The following is a 14,550-nucleotide window of genomic DNA, read 5'->3' on the forward strand; positions in this document are numbered from 1 at the left end:
GGTACTCATGGACCGATAACTGTATCGACGGTAACGTTAAGCAAATTCTTACGCGCTAATAGCTCTAATTGTTACAGATCTTGTGCATCACAGGTAGACGTCGCCAAAACATAAGATAGTACAAAGTTTCATTGATAATTGCCTTCAAATAGATCATATTATCATTGATCAGATCATTGATCATATTAAGCTGTGACAATTTCAAAATTGTCTTTATAATCTGAAATCTTTATATTAGATTCTTTATACGGCAGAAAGAGATATCAGAAACTGTTATTGATAACGGATGGCGACTAAACGACTTCCTGATGCAGTTTTATTTGTAGTATGTGTGTCATTTATGTGTGTAATTTTTTGAGATTTATTGAAATGCCTATATTTGATTTTAAAAAATGCCACATTCCTTTTAGACATCCTGTAAATTACGTAACTCTGCGTATGTAATAACTCGGGGATTTTATTAGTAGCATATGAGTAATGTGCTCTTAACGTTCCCCTCATTATTCCCACACAGAACGAGTGCTTTTCAACTTGACGTTGTCGTAGTGAAAGGATTAAATAAGTAGCTGAGCAAAAGGATGCTTTTATTATAACTGGTTAAAGCATCATTAGCACAATCTTACAATTAGACTAGGTCCGTTGAAATGATATTCTAAACCGGTGATAGTTGCATCTTGTCTTTTTATTAACAATCTTTCGCTTAATCTGCACATTTATATTTGTTTACATGAATTATTTCAGCGACATATTGAAAATTTCAACATAGCGTGCAATGAAAGGTTAAACAAGCGGAAATTTGGAAATCTAAGAATCAAATTCCAAAAGTCAAGTTTCCAGCTTACGTAAACGTTCTCCACTATAAAAATCTTCAAAGCAGAAAGTTTAAAAAATACATCAGTAATAAAAAAAATTAATTGACAACACATAAATGTTTATTATGTTTATTTGTAAATAGTTGATTAATACAAATAAAAATAAATGGTAATTGCAAAATATATAACAGCAGGTACAAAATAATGAAGAATAATAAAAATTGTATGTAAAACATGGGTTTCTTTTTTTCATTTATCTCGGAAATATATATATATATATATATATATATATATATTTACAAAAATATATAGTTACATAATTATCTCATTTAAGATGCCATAAGTTATAAAATTGAGAGTTGATATTTTGATTAGTTATACGTTACACATTTATATCATAAAAATAATAAACATTGCAATAAAAAACATTGCCTTAACAATGTTTCACGCCTTAATTAATTTTTGTATTTAATTGGTTCTATTTTTCTACTTAAAAATACTCCAATGTTTGAATTTGAGGACAGGAGGATAGTTATTTACATGTTTCCTTTGAATTTTTTCAGCATCAGTTTATCGAATGTTTATTGGAGATCCTTTATTGTATATTTTGGAAAATCGTTCCGCTCCTTCGAGTATTCTCCCGGCAAAGTTCCGCCATCCTTCGCTCGGCTCGCTTCTTTTTTGTTGAGCCGCAGCTTCCGCTAGATGAGCCGGAAAGTTGATCTTGTGCCTGGCGATACTTTTCAACACAAGCGCTGCTATGTATATGACGAAGTAGATACTGAAATACAGCGGTATGTACCACAGCTTCTTTCCTATGAAATAATACGAGTAGGGCCTCTTGTCGAGTCGTTGGTCGTTCATTTCCGGCTCCTCCGTCGTGGTTTTCGGATGATGCACATAATATTCGGGTATGTGATCGTAGACTATATCGTGATGCAGATCGTGATGATCGTATGGAATCTCTTCGGATGGCGGCGAATGATCATGATTAGAGTATCTGATGGGTTTCGGTTCACGTCCGTCATTCCCGTACGAAGAAGCGAAATCAAAATTGGGATAGTTCGCTTCGTGTTCATCGCTATCGTGGTACTTGTTCGGTGATGGTTTATAGGTATCCGGAATCTAAACAACGCGAAACTTAAATGAGAGATCTAACGAATGTTATTACGAATTGATGGTCTTTTATATGAAATTTTTACATACCTTATCGCGTGTATCCGTAGGCATAGGTGAATATTTGGTAATTACACTGGCCTGTAAAATTAGACTTTTTTTTTGTTGTCTAAAAAAAGAAGAGTAGTTTTCCGTCTTTTTTGGAAAGGGAAAAGAAATGAAAAGTATATATTTAATTATTCCTTTTAATAAATCGGTTTAGAAATATTGCGAGAAAACGAAATAATATCCGTTTAGAAAAAAAAATGATTTTAAAATATTGCAAACAATAGAAATGTTTTTTGTAATGGAATAAATATCGCTATTGCAAAATTTGTTATTTGTGATATATTCTTTTTTTTTTTAATTCTCATGTGATACGCACTTTTCATGAAGGTGCATTTGGAATTCGGCGTATAAAAAAATGCGGAAAACTACTTTTCTTTTGCAAATAACAGACCCATGCAAGATAATGTTGGCTTAAATACCGGTGGCTCGTCATCGATAAAGTCTGACGGATTGTATTCATACATGCCGGAGAATATTGGACCGGGATAAGTGGATGAATTCATGCTCGGGGAATTTTCCATATTTAATACACTCGCTCCTTTTTGCGGCCTTTCGTGCGCAACGCTGTGCTCGAAAATTGCGGGTGGATGAAATCGTTGTTGAATTTGTTTTTTGCTTGCAGTGTCCAGTTTGGTAATCATTTCGTGATCCAGCGTTGAATATCTACATATGGACATAATTGATCCTTATTAAAAGTCATCGATTTATTACCGTTTATGCTAGTATATGTTAACATTTGAATTTATACTTCGGGACGATAATCGGCATTGAATGATCGACCGATTCGCCTTTCTTCAGTCTGGGAGTTTTGGGTGAGACATACACTGGTGATACCGTGATAACAATGTCATTTATACTTCTATTTTCATTCTCCACACTCATATTATTTCTCCCTGATAACCTAAGATCCATAAGTTTGCCTTATATTCGCATATGTTTATATAGAAAAATCTCTCAAGAGCATCGATCACCGGCAATCACAGTAGCATTGATTTAAATTAGTTTCCACGTACGCACCTGTTGATCCACGCGTAAGAATTGTAAGAGTTTTCCACTTGCTGTCCGTTTTTCGATACTCTTGCGTATGACATTGTTTCCGACGACACTGTAGCGGAAAATAGGCGTAGAAAGAGAACCAAAGTTAAAATACGTAACATACTCGCTGATAGTTGAAGATGAATGGCTGTAATGATGAAGCGAGTGTCCTTTATATGTACTTGTAACTGTAACTATCACTTGAGCGATTGGAAATGTATTGTCTGTATGCGTTTATCGTTGTCATATCCTTTTTATGTTCACAGGACAAATATTGAGCGCAATATTTCGACTTTTTCAGTTATGTCGATAATGCGTGTGTCACTGTACACCTTGTCTGCAATTAGGATGACGCGATACTACGAATAGATGATACTTACGGCATTAAAAGTGCTATTTCGCGACGACTTCGACACGTTCGCAGACAAAATATATCCAGTGCAACTGTGCTAACGAGAAGGAATAACGCTTGACAAAATCGCGCTAATTCACTTTACAAACTATAACGTTCCGTTATGAGAGTGCGGGTGATTTAACATTTACAAGTAAATAGATCGTCTCCTGTTATCGATATTAAGGGGAAGAGTGCAATCTTAATATATTGTCATGATCGATAAGATTTGTATGTAGCTTAAAATAACAAGTAATTTTTTCATTTTCTTAATATAAATATATCGAAGAGTATTCTAGATTTAAAAGAAATTTTAAGGCAAGTACCAAAAAGCGTACAGGAGCGAAAAAGCTTACAGGATCAATTTAATTCTGAGTAAAAAAATATTCTGATATATCATTAATTGCTTTTAAGGTATTTTTAATCTTCTCTTTATGCGGGTTTATATGATTAAAGAAATCAAAAGAGCCTTTATTCAATTATTTTATTATTTTAACACGTTACAAATTTATTTAAAACAAACCACGTTTACTGTTTACTGACATATAAAAAATCTTTCCCTTTGTTCCAAGTTAATATTCGATTACATATGTATGTGTTTAACATGAAATAGTAACAAAATTAATTCTGCAAAACACACACACTGTCAAAATAAAGTTATGGATAATAATTAATTCTTTAGATCTATTTACATATATTATATTTACAACAATATTTTATGTCATGTGTATTTTTACATTAATTGTTAACTAATTTTCAAATATGTTCCATGTATTATGAATAATATCAAATATAATTCATCCTTGTTTGGTTCTTTATTATATTTCAAGTTGTCCAGAACTTAAAACTTCCTTTTTTTTTAAATTATGTAAAACTACTTATTCCATTGCCGCGTTTAACTCCTCATCGACAATTATTAGGAACTTACTCGATCAATATCTTTGTCTATTTGTTTGTCTTCTAGTCCGATTTTGCACTGATTATCAGTCTGAACATTCGGGTTAGTAAAACAGGTTTCTTGTATATCGCTTTTTTCAGCCTTTATTGCGTCATCACTTGGTGTCGATTTATCCTCAGGTTTTTCAGTTAAATTTTCTTCATTTTGATTAACATTTTCAGCATTTCTGATAACTTTAATTTTTGTTAAATTTTTTTTATTTTTTTCTTCTGATGATTTATAATTTTCTATTTTTTTCAAAATTTCTCCATTATCTATACTATCACTTTCCTTCAAATTGCTCTCATTCTCTTTAATTACTTCATCTTGTGGTTTTTTATCAAGATTAATATTATTGGTGTGTTTCTCGGGACTATTTTGTGAGCTGACATTTTCGAATTTCTCTTTTACGGTATTATCGTCTCGAAGCTGAGATCGCTTTTTCAAGTAAGTCACATTAAATATAAAATATATTATACCAGTCAATAAAGTTACCACAGCAAAAATCTGGTAGGTTGGTCTGTTACCAAAAGCTTTTATCAGATAACCACCGATTAAACTTCCGGTACCTTTGCCTAAATATCAAAATTAAACGAAGAATTTTCATTTTGTTATTGCCGAAAAATTACAATAATTAAGTAAACGTCAAACGTACCAACTCCGTAATTAACACCGCCAAGTAATCCCTGTATAGAGCTGTCGGTAGATATAGACGATAATTTTGCGGCATAAGTGACGGCTGCGGTGAAGCTGAGAGACGTCGAGACCGATTCTAGCGCCTCGAAGATTAAAATCAGCCAAACATTGTAAACCAAAGAATAACCTGTAGGAGGCGTTTCGTTAAATCCTCAAAACGCGCGTGTCCACATTTTATTCTGTCAATTATTTCGAATCGTCGCCGAGTGATCACAAAGTACTCACCGCAAAGTCTAATGGCGTAAAACACAAATCCTAGGAAAAGCACATTTGCGTGACCGATTTTCGATATGATCGGTTCAGAGAGCGCCAGCAATGGTATGCCGGCGATACTGCTTACTGTTATCGTGACACCCATAAATGATTTAGATCCTCCTAAATCTTGAATCAACCAGAAGAGAAACGCCTCGATGTATCCCCAAGCGGTGCCTGTTGAAATCTCTTTTCCGTTAAACATTGCCTTCCGTCGGAATTATTTATGAAAAACATTTTTGAAACAAAAGGAGAAACTTAGACTTTATTAAACATTTCGAGAACTTACCGAGAACAAAGCAAGCAAGAAAGAGCGCGGCGATTTCGATGTTTTTCAAAACAGTGAAGACGTCACGCACGACATTCTTGGCAGGTGGTTTGAATTCCAGATTGATCAGTAACATGAGAACAGCCGAGGCGAGCTTTAATGCCGTGTATAAGTAAAATGCTGGCCTAAAAGAATTCGTTAATACGTTAAAAATAGTCATAAGAATCGCGGAAATACACAGAAAAACAAAACATTTTTACTCAAAAACAAAATTTAAAAAAAAAATAAAATTTTTATCATTATTGTTGTACATGAATAGCGAAACATGACAAATAATAAGATAATGGAGACTAATTGAAAAGTTTAAACGATGCAATATATCGTAAAAATATCAAAATATCACCTAAAATCGGTATATCCTTTATCTCTACTGGCGTAATCTATAAGAAGACCTGACAGGGGCGAGGAAATCATTCCTCCTAAGCTGCCATAAATTCTTTGAAGACCATAATCCGCGTCCTGTTCTCGTAATATCGCTATTACGGCACCTTCGAACATAGCAAAAGTTGTGCCACCGATAATACCTGAAACAAAGGGAGAAACATTTTATATCTTAATTTTTCAAGAGTGCTATTGGATATATAATAATCATAATTATAATGATTACAGATTTGCATCACAATTATTTCAAGAGAAAGTCAGAATTTTGAAACGTACTGATAAATACTCTAATGATGAGGTAAACCCAGAACGTCAGGCTTACATTAAGTTCGATTTCCGTATCCATGTTAGAGCACATACTGTTGCGAGGTGCGGTGACGATGCACCTCTTGTTGCATTCATTCGTGCTCAAAACTCGCCTCGTCGACTCTAGATTCGCATTGTGATTATAGAGCAGCATATCTATCGCGATTCGGTTGTGCGTAGACTCTGGATTGTCACAAGTGAGCTTCTGGAAGTCTTCCGCCAAAGATATTTCATCCGCCGAGTATCTTTGCCGTTCCTCTCGCAAATCCTCCCCGTCTAGTTCCAGACTTTTAATCTTTGATTTGTACGAATGATAATATATCGTTGAATTGACATCGTTCTAAAAAGAATCGATTTCACTTGACCTACTTGGCTTAAATGTGCTTCCATTTATTTTAGAAACCAAAGTGTGTTAATCTGCTTTTGTATAAAAGTTTAGAAATAGAAACTTAGAAAAGGTGTGATGATATTCTTGGAAATTTTAAAATAAAGAGACATTTCTGTAATGCTGTTACTCTTTTAACGCTTTCAGATATACAGACATTATTTTATTATGACGTATACTCATCCTTTTATACCTCCGGTTTAATTAAATGACCAAAAACGCATGATGTATAGTTTCTGTATAATCCGTGTGATATTTCGGAGTTATCAATATCTTGAACGTGTCCGGACGATACACACGAGAATGAGAATAGCTGATCTGTTGGGAAAAAATAGTGTGTTTTCGAGATTTGCCGGATAGTCGTTTTAAAGAACTCATTATTCTTTAATTGTCGATGCTCTTTTATGTCTTCCTGCTGATCAACACTCTGTAATTATTATGATACGATAATATCGATCATTACATCATAGTATTATATTAGTGTCACAAAACAGTATAATATAAAATTGTATAGCGATGTGAATTTTATTATTTAAACTTTAGACTGTATGCAATCGTAGCATTTTTAGTACACTTTTCGTACAGCATTCCTTTTTAGATATCTTTAAATAAGCAGTGAGTAATATTACACGAAATACTTTTGCAAGATCAGTTCAGGAATAATTACAGTCCTTTTGTTACATTTTTTCCATTTTTAATGATATCTTCCATTGCGTTGACAATATTATATTTTATTTTTTTTACACATTTTTTTTTGCATGGTATATCGAAATAAATGGCATAAAAATGTTAATTGTTTTACAGATTTTATCGTGATAATATTTATAATAGTCGGTGGCAGTGCAAATAATCGTAGTACGTGCGGTTACATCAATTTTTTTTTGCATTTCTACGAACTTTGCGTCTCTCCAACAACATGTAATCACACACGTGGTAAATTGTATAAAAATATTGATGAGTATCTTTTAGAGAGAAATATTCGGATTTTGCATTTGAAAGACATATATAAATACTTATATTTATGTATGAGAGTTAAATAGAAAGTAATTCGTATGTAAAAGATATCAATGTAAAATTAATTAAAGGCCTTCATTTCGCGTTTTTATATTACGTATTGTGATTTTTGTTTCATAAGTTACGGAAACTTTTTTATCCGACCTTGTACATACTTAAATCAAAATGATCGCGGCACATCTATTAACATTAGTCACGAATGTACTTTGGATCAAATGACATAGCTATACATGCTTGCACTCATTACGAGGCTTTGGTATTCCCTTACACGTTGGCCAGCGATCGGTGTTTGCCTTGCTCACCGTTATTCAATATTACAGATCGTGTAAGAGATTCTCAATAAAGAAACAGTCTATTAACATGCGTTTTACGTACCGTTGACAAGTCACTCTGCGCCATGGCGTATTTGTACGAAACATTAACGCCAGTCTGAGAATTAAAGTATCTCACTATATAAAACTTCGATTTTGGAATCAAACTTTGATCTGTTTCGTTGTCCACCTGACACACGAATCTGTACAAAAAAAAATCACTGATGTTTAAGTTTCGTATTTCGTGATATTTTTAGGCAAGTGATAAGATCGATTCAAATATTGTATGTACGATTTGATAAAGGTATGTAAATTTTCTATTGTTAAAATGTCATTACCATGAAATTTGTAAACATTCGTGGAATTTTATTTCCTTGTTGAAGTACTTTAAAACTAATTGTAAGTGGAAATAAACAGGAAGACGGACAGTTCGTATATTTACGTGCGTATTGTTTGCTTACGTTTTTGTCGCAATTGCACAAGATTACTCGCGATAAAACAGTGTTAACAAGTGTTTTTCTTTTGATATGCCACGTTTGATAAATTAAAGGTATGACAGATTACAAACGTAACATCTTCTCGAAAACATTAAAATATCATAAAACAATTTATAAGCTGAGATTGATTTGTACTATTTGAAGAAGGGGACAAGATTACATAGATAATGTGTTATGTGACAACGATTTGCAATGTTATTCCATTCCTACAATAGAATGTTAGCTAATTCTAACGTAATTGCAACTTTTTCCTTACCCACAGCTTTCTACTTTCATAGCGATTTCCGATCCTAATTTTCTTTCGCACGGATGAGTCTGGCTCATTGTATAGAATAGCGAATTGCTTCTATCTTGACAATCGAGATCCATAATTATTCTCTCGGGAAAATGCACTGTCACCCTGCCGATTGGCACTAATAGGAGTAATAATGCCGCAAAACCACCGAACACGGAAAATACCGACAGCAAAATCTGTCGGAAAAACATTTACTAAAAATCTTATCAATCTCTTGTATTCTTCATAAGTATATGTGTGTGTGTATGTGTGTGTAAATAAAATGCATATAGATACGCTAACACAATACACAATAGCATAATGTTACAAAGATAAGAAAAACATTCGAGTAGTCCTCATATAAGATAAGATCCGTGTTAAAGAAAGTTTTGTTCACTTATACGTTCATATTCAGTATTGCAAAAGCCAATTAAACTCACTCTGAAATTTCCTATTCGGTCGGCTAGCATGCCAGCGAGCGGCGGCATCACCATCGCCATGACGGGTGTAATGGCATTCATTATCGCAGTTTCTTCCACATTTATTCCCAATTCTCTCATATGTATAGTCAAGTACGGATACAATACATAAAGTGCTGAAAAGTCATAAAATTACATGTAAGACAGAACGTATTATTGCGCTAAGAGCGTCCTGGCTTTTAATTTTCTTTTAATTGCTTGATTTAATGATTCAGTTAATTGCAGTGAAGACAAAGCGAAAAGTAACTGCTTAATCTAAGAAAAACTGCTGATTAAATTACTTACTGGATGCTTGAACAAAGAATAATAATTTCAACGGCATCAACTCTTTTTGCCAGAAGTCCTTGCTGATCCTGTTGTAAAAGCTCTTGAACATTATCATTTTGACGTATTTTGAGCGCTTTTGAGTCTGGATTGATTAATCGAGTATGAATGAGATACAATCTGTTGTGTGCCTTTCTTACACGCATCACCGTGCCATTCTCCGTGTTTGCTGTTAAAAAGATATTTCAATAACTTTTATAATCATGTCACAATAATGTTGCAACAATTTCTAATTCATTGTTTATAATAAAAATGCTTTTGTAAGTTTTTCGTGTGACCGGTTAATTTGGCCATTCGTTCCAGTACTATTTATATCGTACAATGATGATGACTATAACTTAAATACTATGTCGGCATGAACGTCACGTCTTTTACATAACGGTTTTGTAATATATTCCATCTTATGCACCATATGCGTTCATCAACTTCCGCTCGATGAAATGCACTTAAAACAAAAATTAAGAGATGAAGAAAAATTGATTAAAAAAAAAAGATTCATAAAATGCATTTGAAAGAAGTTTCAAGCTTCAAAATGCTTTTCTTAAAATTGAAAATTTGATGATTTTTCGAGGAGTTATTACGCTTTGAAAATCGTTTTTCAAGCAACTTTTCTTGTTGTTTTGAGTATAAATTCATGAAACGCGCACGTTTGTCGACTATTTATAATTGAATATTCGAAATGTTCACTCTCTGTGTTAAAATACACGGTTTCGTAATTTACTTCGTGACTTTTTGCGGAGAAAAAAATATATATAAATATGTATAAATATTATTTTAACATAATGTATAGATTGTACATAATTGATTGATATTATTTCTTCTCTATTAATTATTGATCCGTGTTAGTAGGATAGATTCGCATTACTTCATCTCCATACATCATGTATTACGAGATGGAAAACCATAATTAACATGAAATTGCCAGTGTTGAAAACGAAGATTGTTTCTATCTTAATTGCATAACTCGTCCAGCAGACCTTGTGGAAAAAAACGAATGTTATTGTTTTTTTAAGAATTTCAGTGGATCCTTTCCAATGCACTTTTAAATTACTTTTAAATTACTTTTAAAATATCGAGATTAAATTGATTAAATTATTCTTTGGAAAAATACATTCGATCATGAAACTTGTAGGATTCAAATAATATGGCGATAATAAATAATTCAAAGGCAATTCGAGCATTCGACATTTAACGAATTTAATGTACCAAAAAGTTGCGTAAGCATATTTGTAATTTAATAATCTAAAAATTTGCAATTCAACACAATCTAAAGATTTAAAATCTATTAAATGTTGAAAAAATTCTAAAAATTTAAAAATTTCTCTGAGATTAGTAAAAACTCGTGACATAAAACATTCTTCGGAGTCTGAATCACGGGAATTAACGATAAATTATAATAATCAAAGGAATAAGAAGCTAAATGGTCGTTGGTAGATGCTAATCTATTCAAAGAATAATTGTAAGAACAATGTTTCGATCTGTTATCAGATCTTCTTCAAATTCACAATAAATAAAATATTACCATTACAAATTATAACGCTTTTTCGGATCAATTAATTAACAGGTCGAAACGTTGTTTTTACAATTTGTCTTTGAATACACTAGCACGATCATCTGGCAATGGCCGTTTAGCTTTTTATTTATTAATTAATATATAAGACTCTAGTGATTGACAAAATCAAATAAAATCAGTAGGAACGTAAAGAGCCACAATGCTAGTTCTTCGTGCGAAAATTATAATATATTCGTTTAAAATTGTTTACATCAGTTGTACTGATTTTATTTGTTTTTATTTATTCCTTTGAATTTTATTTCATTATTTTAGCCTTGATATATTTTAATTTAAATCAAGAAAGTTACATTGGCAGATTATTTGAAGAATGAGTCACACTGAAGATGATCACGAAAAATGATCGACACGTTTGTACAGCTGGGTTGTTAATAATTTAATATATGAGCAATGTCAGCTAGCTCCGGCTCTAATAGCTTAATTTATTTTCACTATAATGAATAATATACAAAAGAGCCAAAATCAATAATTTTGTTTTTATTAATTAATTTTAAATCAATGACTATTCTACTTGGCTATGAGAACCGCTTGTTACGTTAGTGATGCTTAGCATGCGCGTCTTTCTTTCAAGGTTTGACACGCGCTGAAAGTTGTAGCTGTTCGTAAAAGATCATTTCGCGAATATATACAACTCTTTCATGTGTAAAATTCTTATCGAAGCTTCGGACGAGATACGTAAGTAAAAATTCCTTCGGTAGAATTATATAAGACTTTTCAGCATAATTGAGAATTCCTATTCATATAATGATTTTATAAAATAATTATAATAAGAACTCTTCATGAGTAATTACATAATGTATACATTGTTCAACCATAGAGTATGTCGCTTTATTATTATTTCAACGTTGCAATTTATGCGAACTGGTCTTAATGCGAAATTTATTTAATTGCAAAGAAAAATAATATTGCATGCTTAAAAAATCTTTCTGAAAAAATACATATTTTAATTAAATGTACATTAGAACGAAAGAAGCAGATTCTCATTTCCGTTTATTGACATATTTTGTCAATTGATGAATTATAATATGCAAATTATGTCAACGTATAATTACATGTAATATAAAAAACCTAGTAACTGATAGCAAAATTATAGAGTAGAGTAGAACAACGAAATATTTAGATAAAAATAATAAATCAATAAACATTTTTTTTTAGTGTTTTAAAGGTTTTTGTTAATAATCTAAGAAGTATATTAAAAATATTATTACCATTAAGATTCTTATGTAAGGTCCTGTTCAGCTAGCTTTCATTTTTATCTTCTGGAGAAAGAATTTTTATTATTATATTATTAAATAATTGATTAATATAATACTGATAATATTTAAACGCTGTCACTGCACCAAGTTACATAAAACAGTTTTTTTTCTTAATAGTTTGTATTTATATAATTCTATATACAGGGTGATTCAAAATAACCTGATGTCCTTGCAATGCCATATTCTTGAACGAATTCTGAGACGATTTTTCCTTTTACAAAATTTTGTCCGAAGCTTAGTTTTCGAGTTATAATTGAAAATAGATAGCAACTTACGAGTTCGGTACAACGGGCAGGCAGGGACGCGCAACGTATAATGAGACTGTCAAGTGTTTACTATCGTCTCATGACACATTACATCGTCCCTGTCTGTCCGTTGTATCGGACTCGTAAGTAGCAAACTATTTTCAATTATAACTCGAAAACTAAGCTTCGGACAAAATTTTGTAAAAGAAAAAATCGTCTCAGAATTCGCTCAAGAATATGGCATTGCAAGGACATCAGGTTATTTTGAATCACCCTGTATATATAGTTGATATTTATTACGAATATTGTTAAACATATATTTTATTTGAGTTCCCAGCACTTTTGTACAACAGTTTCTTATTTAATGGTATTTTAGCACAAAGTTAAATTGGGTCAAGAGCAGTCGAAGTCAGGTAGCTATTATTTTTTAGTCCAGCGTAAAGTCTTGCTAATAAAAGGAACTTACAAATTATGTTATTAGTATTTCGCAACACGCACGATGTACCGATATATAGCGAATCCCTGACGATGGATACATGTACAATATTGTGAAAAATCCGAAATGTTTTATATTTGTTCTTGGAACATTCGAATATTGTATCGTCTTTCTATTTTATATCTTGCAATAACTTTCACGTTTATACATTATCATCGCGCTTGTAACAAGAAGCATTAAAATTTGATCATTTTTTAAATATAAAACTTACTGCCAAACAAATAAGAAGAGTTTGTTAAGCTGTTAATGACATTGCGCTCTTTAGAATTAATATTTAGAAAATATGAAACAAGTCTTAGATGAAAATAAAAGAGTGTTTATTTTTTAAATTAAAGTTTGAAGCATATAGTCAAAAGAACTGTTTCAAAGATGTAATTTCGAAAAGCAAAAAAAAAAAAGCAATAGAAATATGCACACCTTTTTAATTGAATGCCGGAACGAAACGTGGATCCTTAATAAATACCGATGGATCCGTACTGCGCGATGTCAAGCACAATACTGGCTTCTCGGCACAAACTGCCGACAAGCTGTGATAGAAGTGAGCGCATGTATTCCAACACGACCTGATCTAAGAAGCCGCAAAGGATCACCTGGTAAAGATAAATGAAGAGTGAATTTGTCACATAATTTACTTCGATAATTAACACCACATATTAATAAAAAGTGTATTTTTTCAAACGGCTCTTTGAGAATCTTCAACGGATATTTATTCATATAAAACATATTTTAGAAAACTTGAATCTTTTATTTTGAATTTCTGTTTCTAAGTGACCTATTACATTTTAACATAAATATTTGGAAGATGACTCTTCCAGTGAACATTCAGAAAGTGTAACAACACTCAGGAATCATTGAAAAAATCCATGATGTTCCCTGTCTGACTTCCATTTGTTTCCACGGATAAAAATATACCTTTCTGGAGACAGATTTTCATTAGATGAAGAAGTGAAAGGATGCAGTTGACGGACATTTTGCAAGCCTTGACAAATCAGAGTTTCATCACAGTATAAATGGCTTTGAAACATCGTTGATCCAAGTGCATATATATATAAAATAAAAATAATTTTAAAAAGATATAAAATGGCTATTAATGACAGCAATGGACTGATTTATTGATGTAATTATACATCACATTTTAAAATTTTTTTAGACTTCTTGAAATAAATTTAATAAAAGAAATGTGCCATTAAATTCTTTTTAAACATACTATCTCAATTTACTCTGACAATACCAATCGGTATTCCATGCTAACAAGTGGTGGATCGAACAGGGTTGCATGTTATTAGAAACCACGGATCCAGAAGAGGTAAATTTTTTTTTGGTTAGCTATGGTAATG

General features: G+C 32.1%; 2 protein-coding genes across 3 annotated transcripts; both read right to left on the reverse strand.

Moving 5' to 3' along the window:
* Positions 1–637: 637 nt before the first annotated feature.
* LOC105671302 (uncharacterized) lies at positions 638–3,796 on the reverse strand. The gene is made up of 5 exons (XM_067356840.1): positions 3,054–3,796; positions 2,785–2,937; positions 2,456–2,699; positions 2,019–2,069; positions 638–1,937 (listed from the first exon to the last, which is right to left on the reverse strand). The coding sequence occupies exons 1-5, from the start codon at positions 3,191–3,193 to the stop codon at positions 1,383–1,385; spliced, it is 1,143 nt and encodes a 380-aa protein (XP_067212941.1). The 5' UTR covers positions 3,194–3,796; the 3' UTR covers positions 638–1,382.
* A 135-nt stretch (positions 3,797–3,931) lies between these two features.
* Positions 3,932–13,778, reverse strand: LOC105671296 (uncharacterized). 2 transcript variants are annotated; one of them, XM_012365304.2, is made up of 13 exons: positions 13,631–13,737; positions 12,425–12,475; positions 9,608–9,815; positions 9,284–9,438; positions 8,826–9,040; positions 8,137–8,275; positions 6,941–7,174; positions 6,333–6,702; positions 6,019–6,199; positions 5,637–5,800; positions 5,321–5,524; positions 5,055–5,222; positions 3,932–4,974 (listed from the first exon to the last, which is right to left on the reverse strand). In XM_012365304.2, exons 3-13 carry the CDS (start codon positions 9,702–9,704, stop codon positions 4,379–4,381), a joined length of 2,523 nt encoding a protein of 840 aa, XP_012220727.2. In that variant the 5' UTR covers positions 9,705–9,815; positions 12,425–12,475; positions 13,631–13,737; the 3' UTR covers positions 3,932–4,378. The 2 variants fall into 2 exon arrangements, with proteins under 2 accessions (XP_012220727.2, XP_012220725.2); XM_012365302.2 differs by lacking the exon at positions 12,425–12,475 and having other exon boundaries at positions 13,631–13,778.
* Positions 13,779–14,550: the final 772 nt, after the last annotated feature.

This window comes from Linepithema humile, chromosome 6 (assembly GCF_040581485.1).
Source record: "Linepithema humile isolate Giens D197 chromosome 6, Lhum_UNIL_v1.0, whole genome shotgun sequence".
Classification (NCBI taxonomy): domain Eukaryota; kingdom Metazoa; phylum Arthropoda; class Insecta; order Hymenoptera; family Formicidae; genus Linepithema; species Linepithema humile.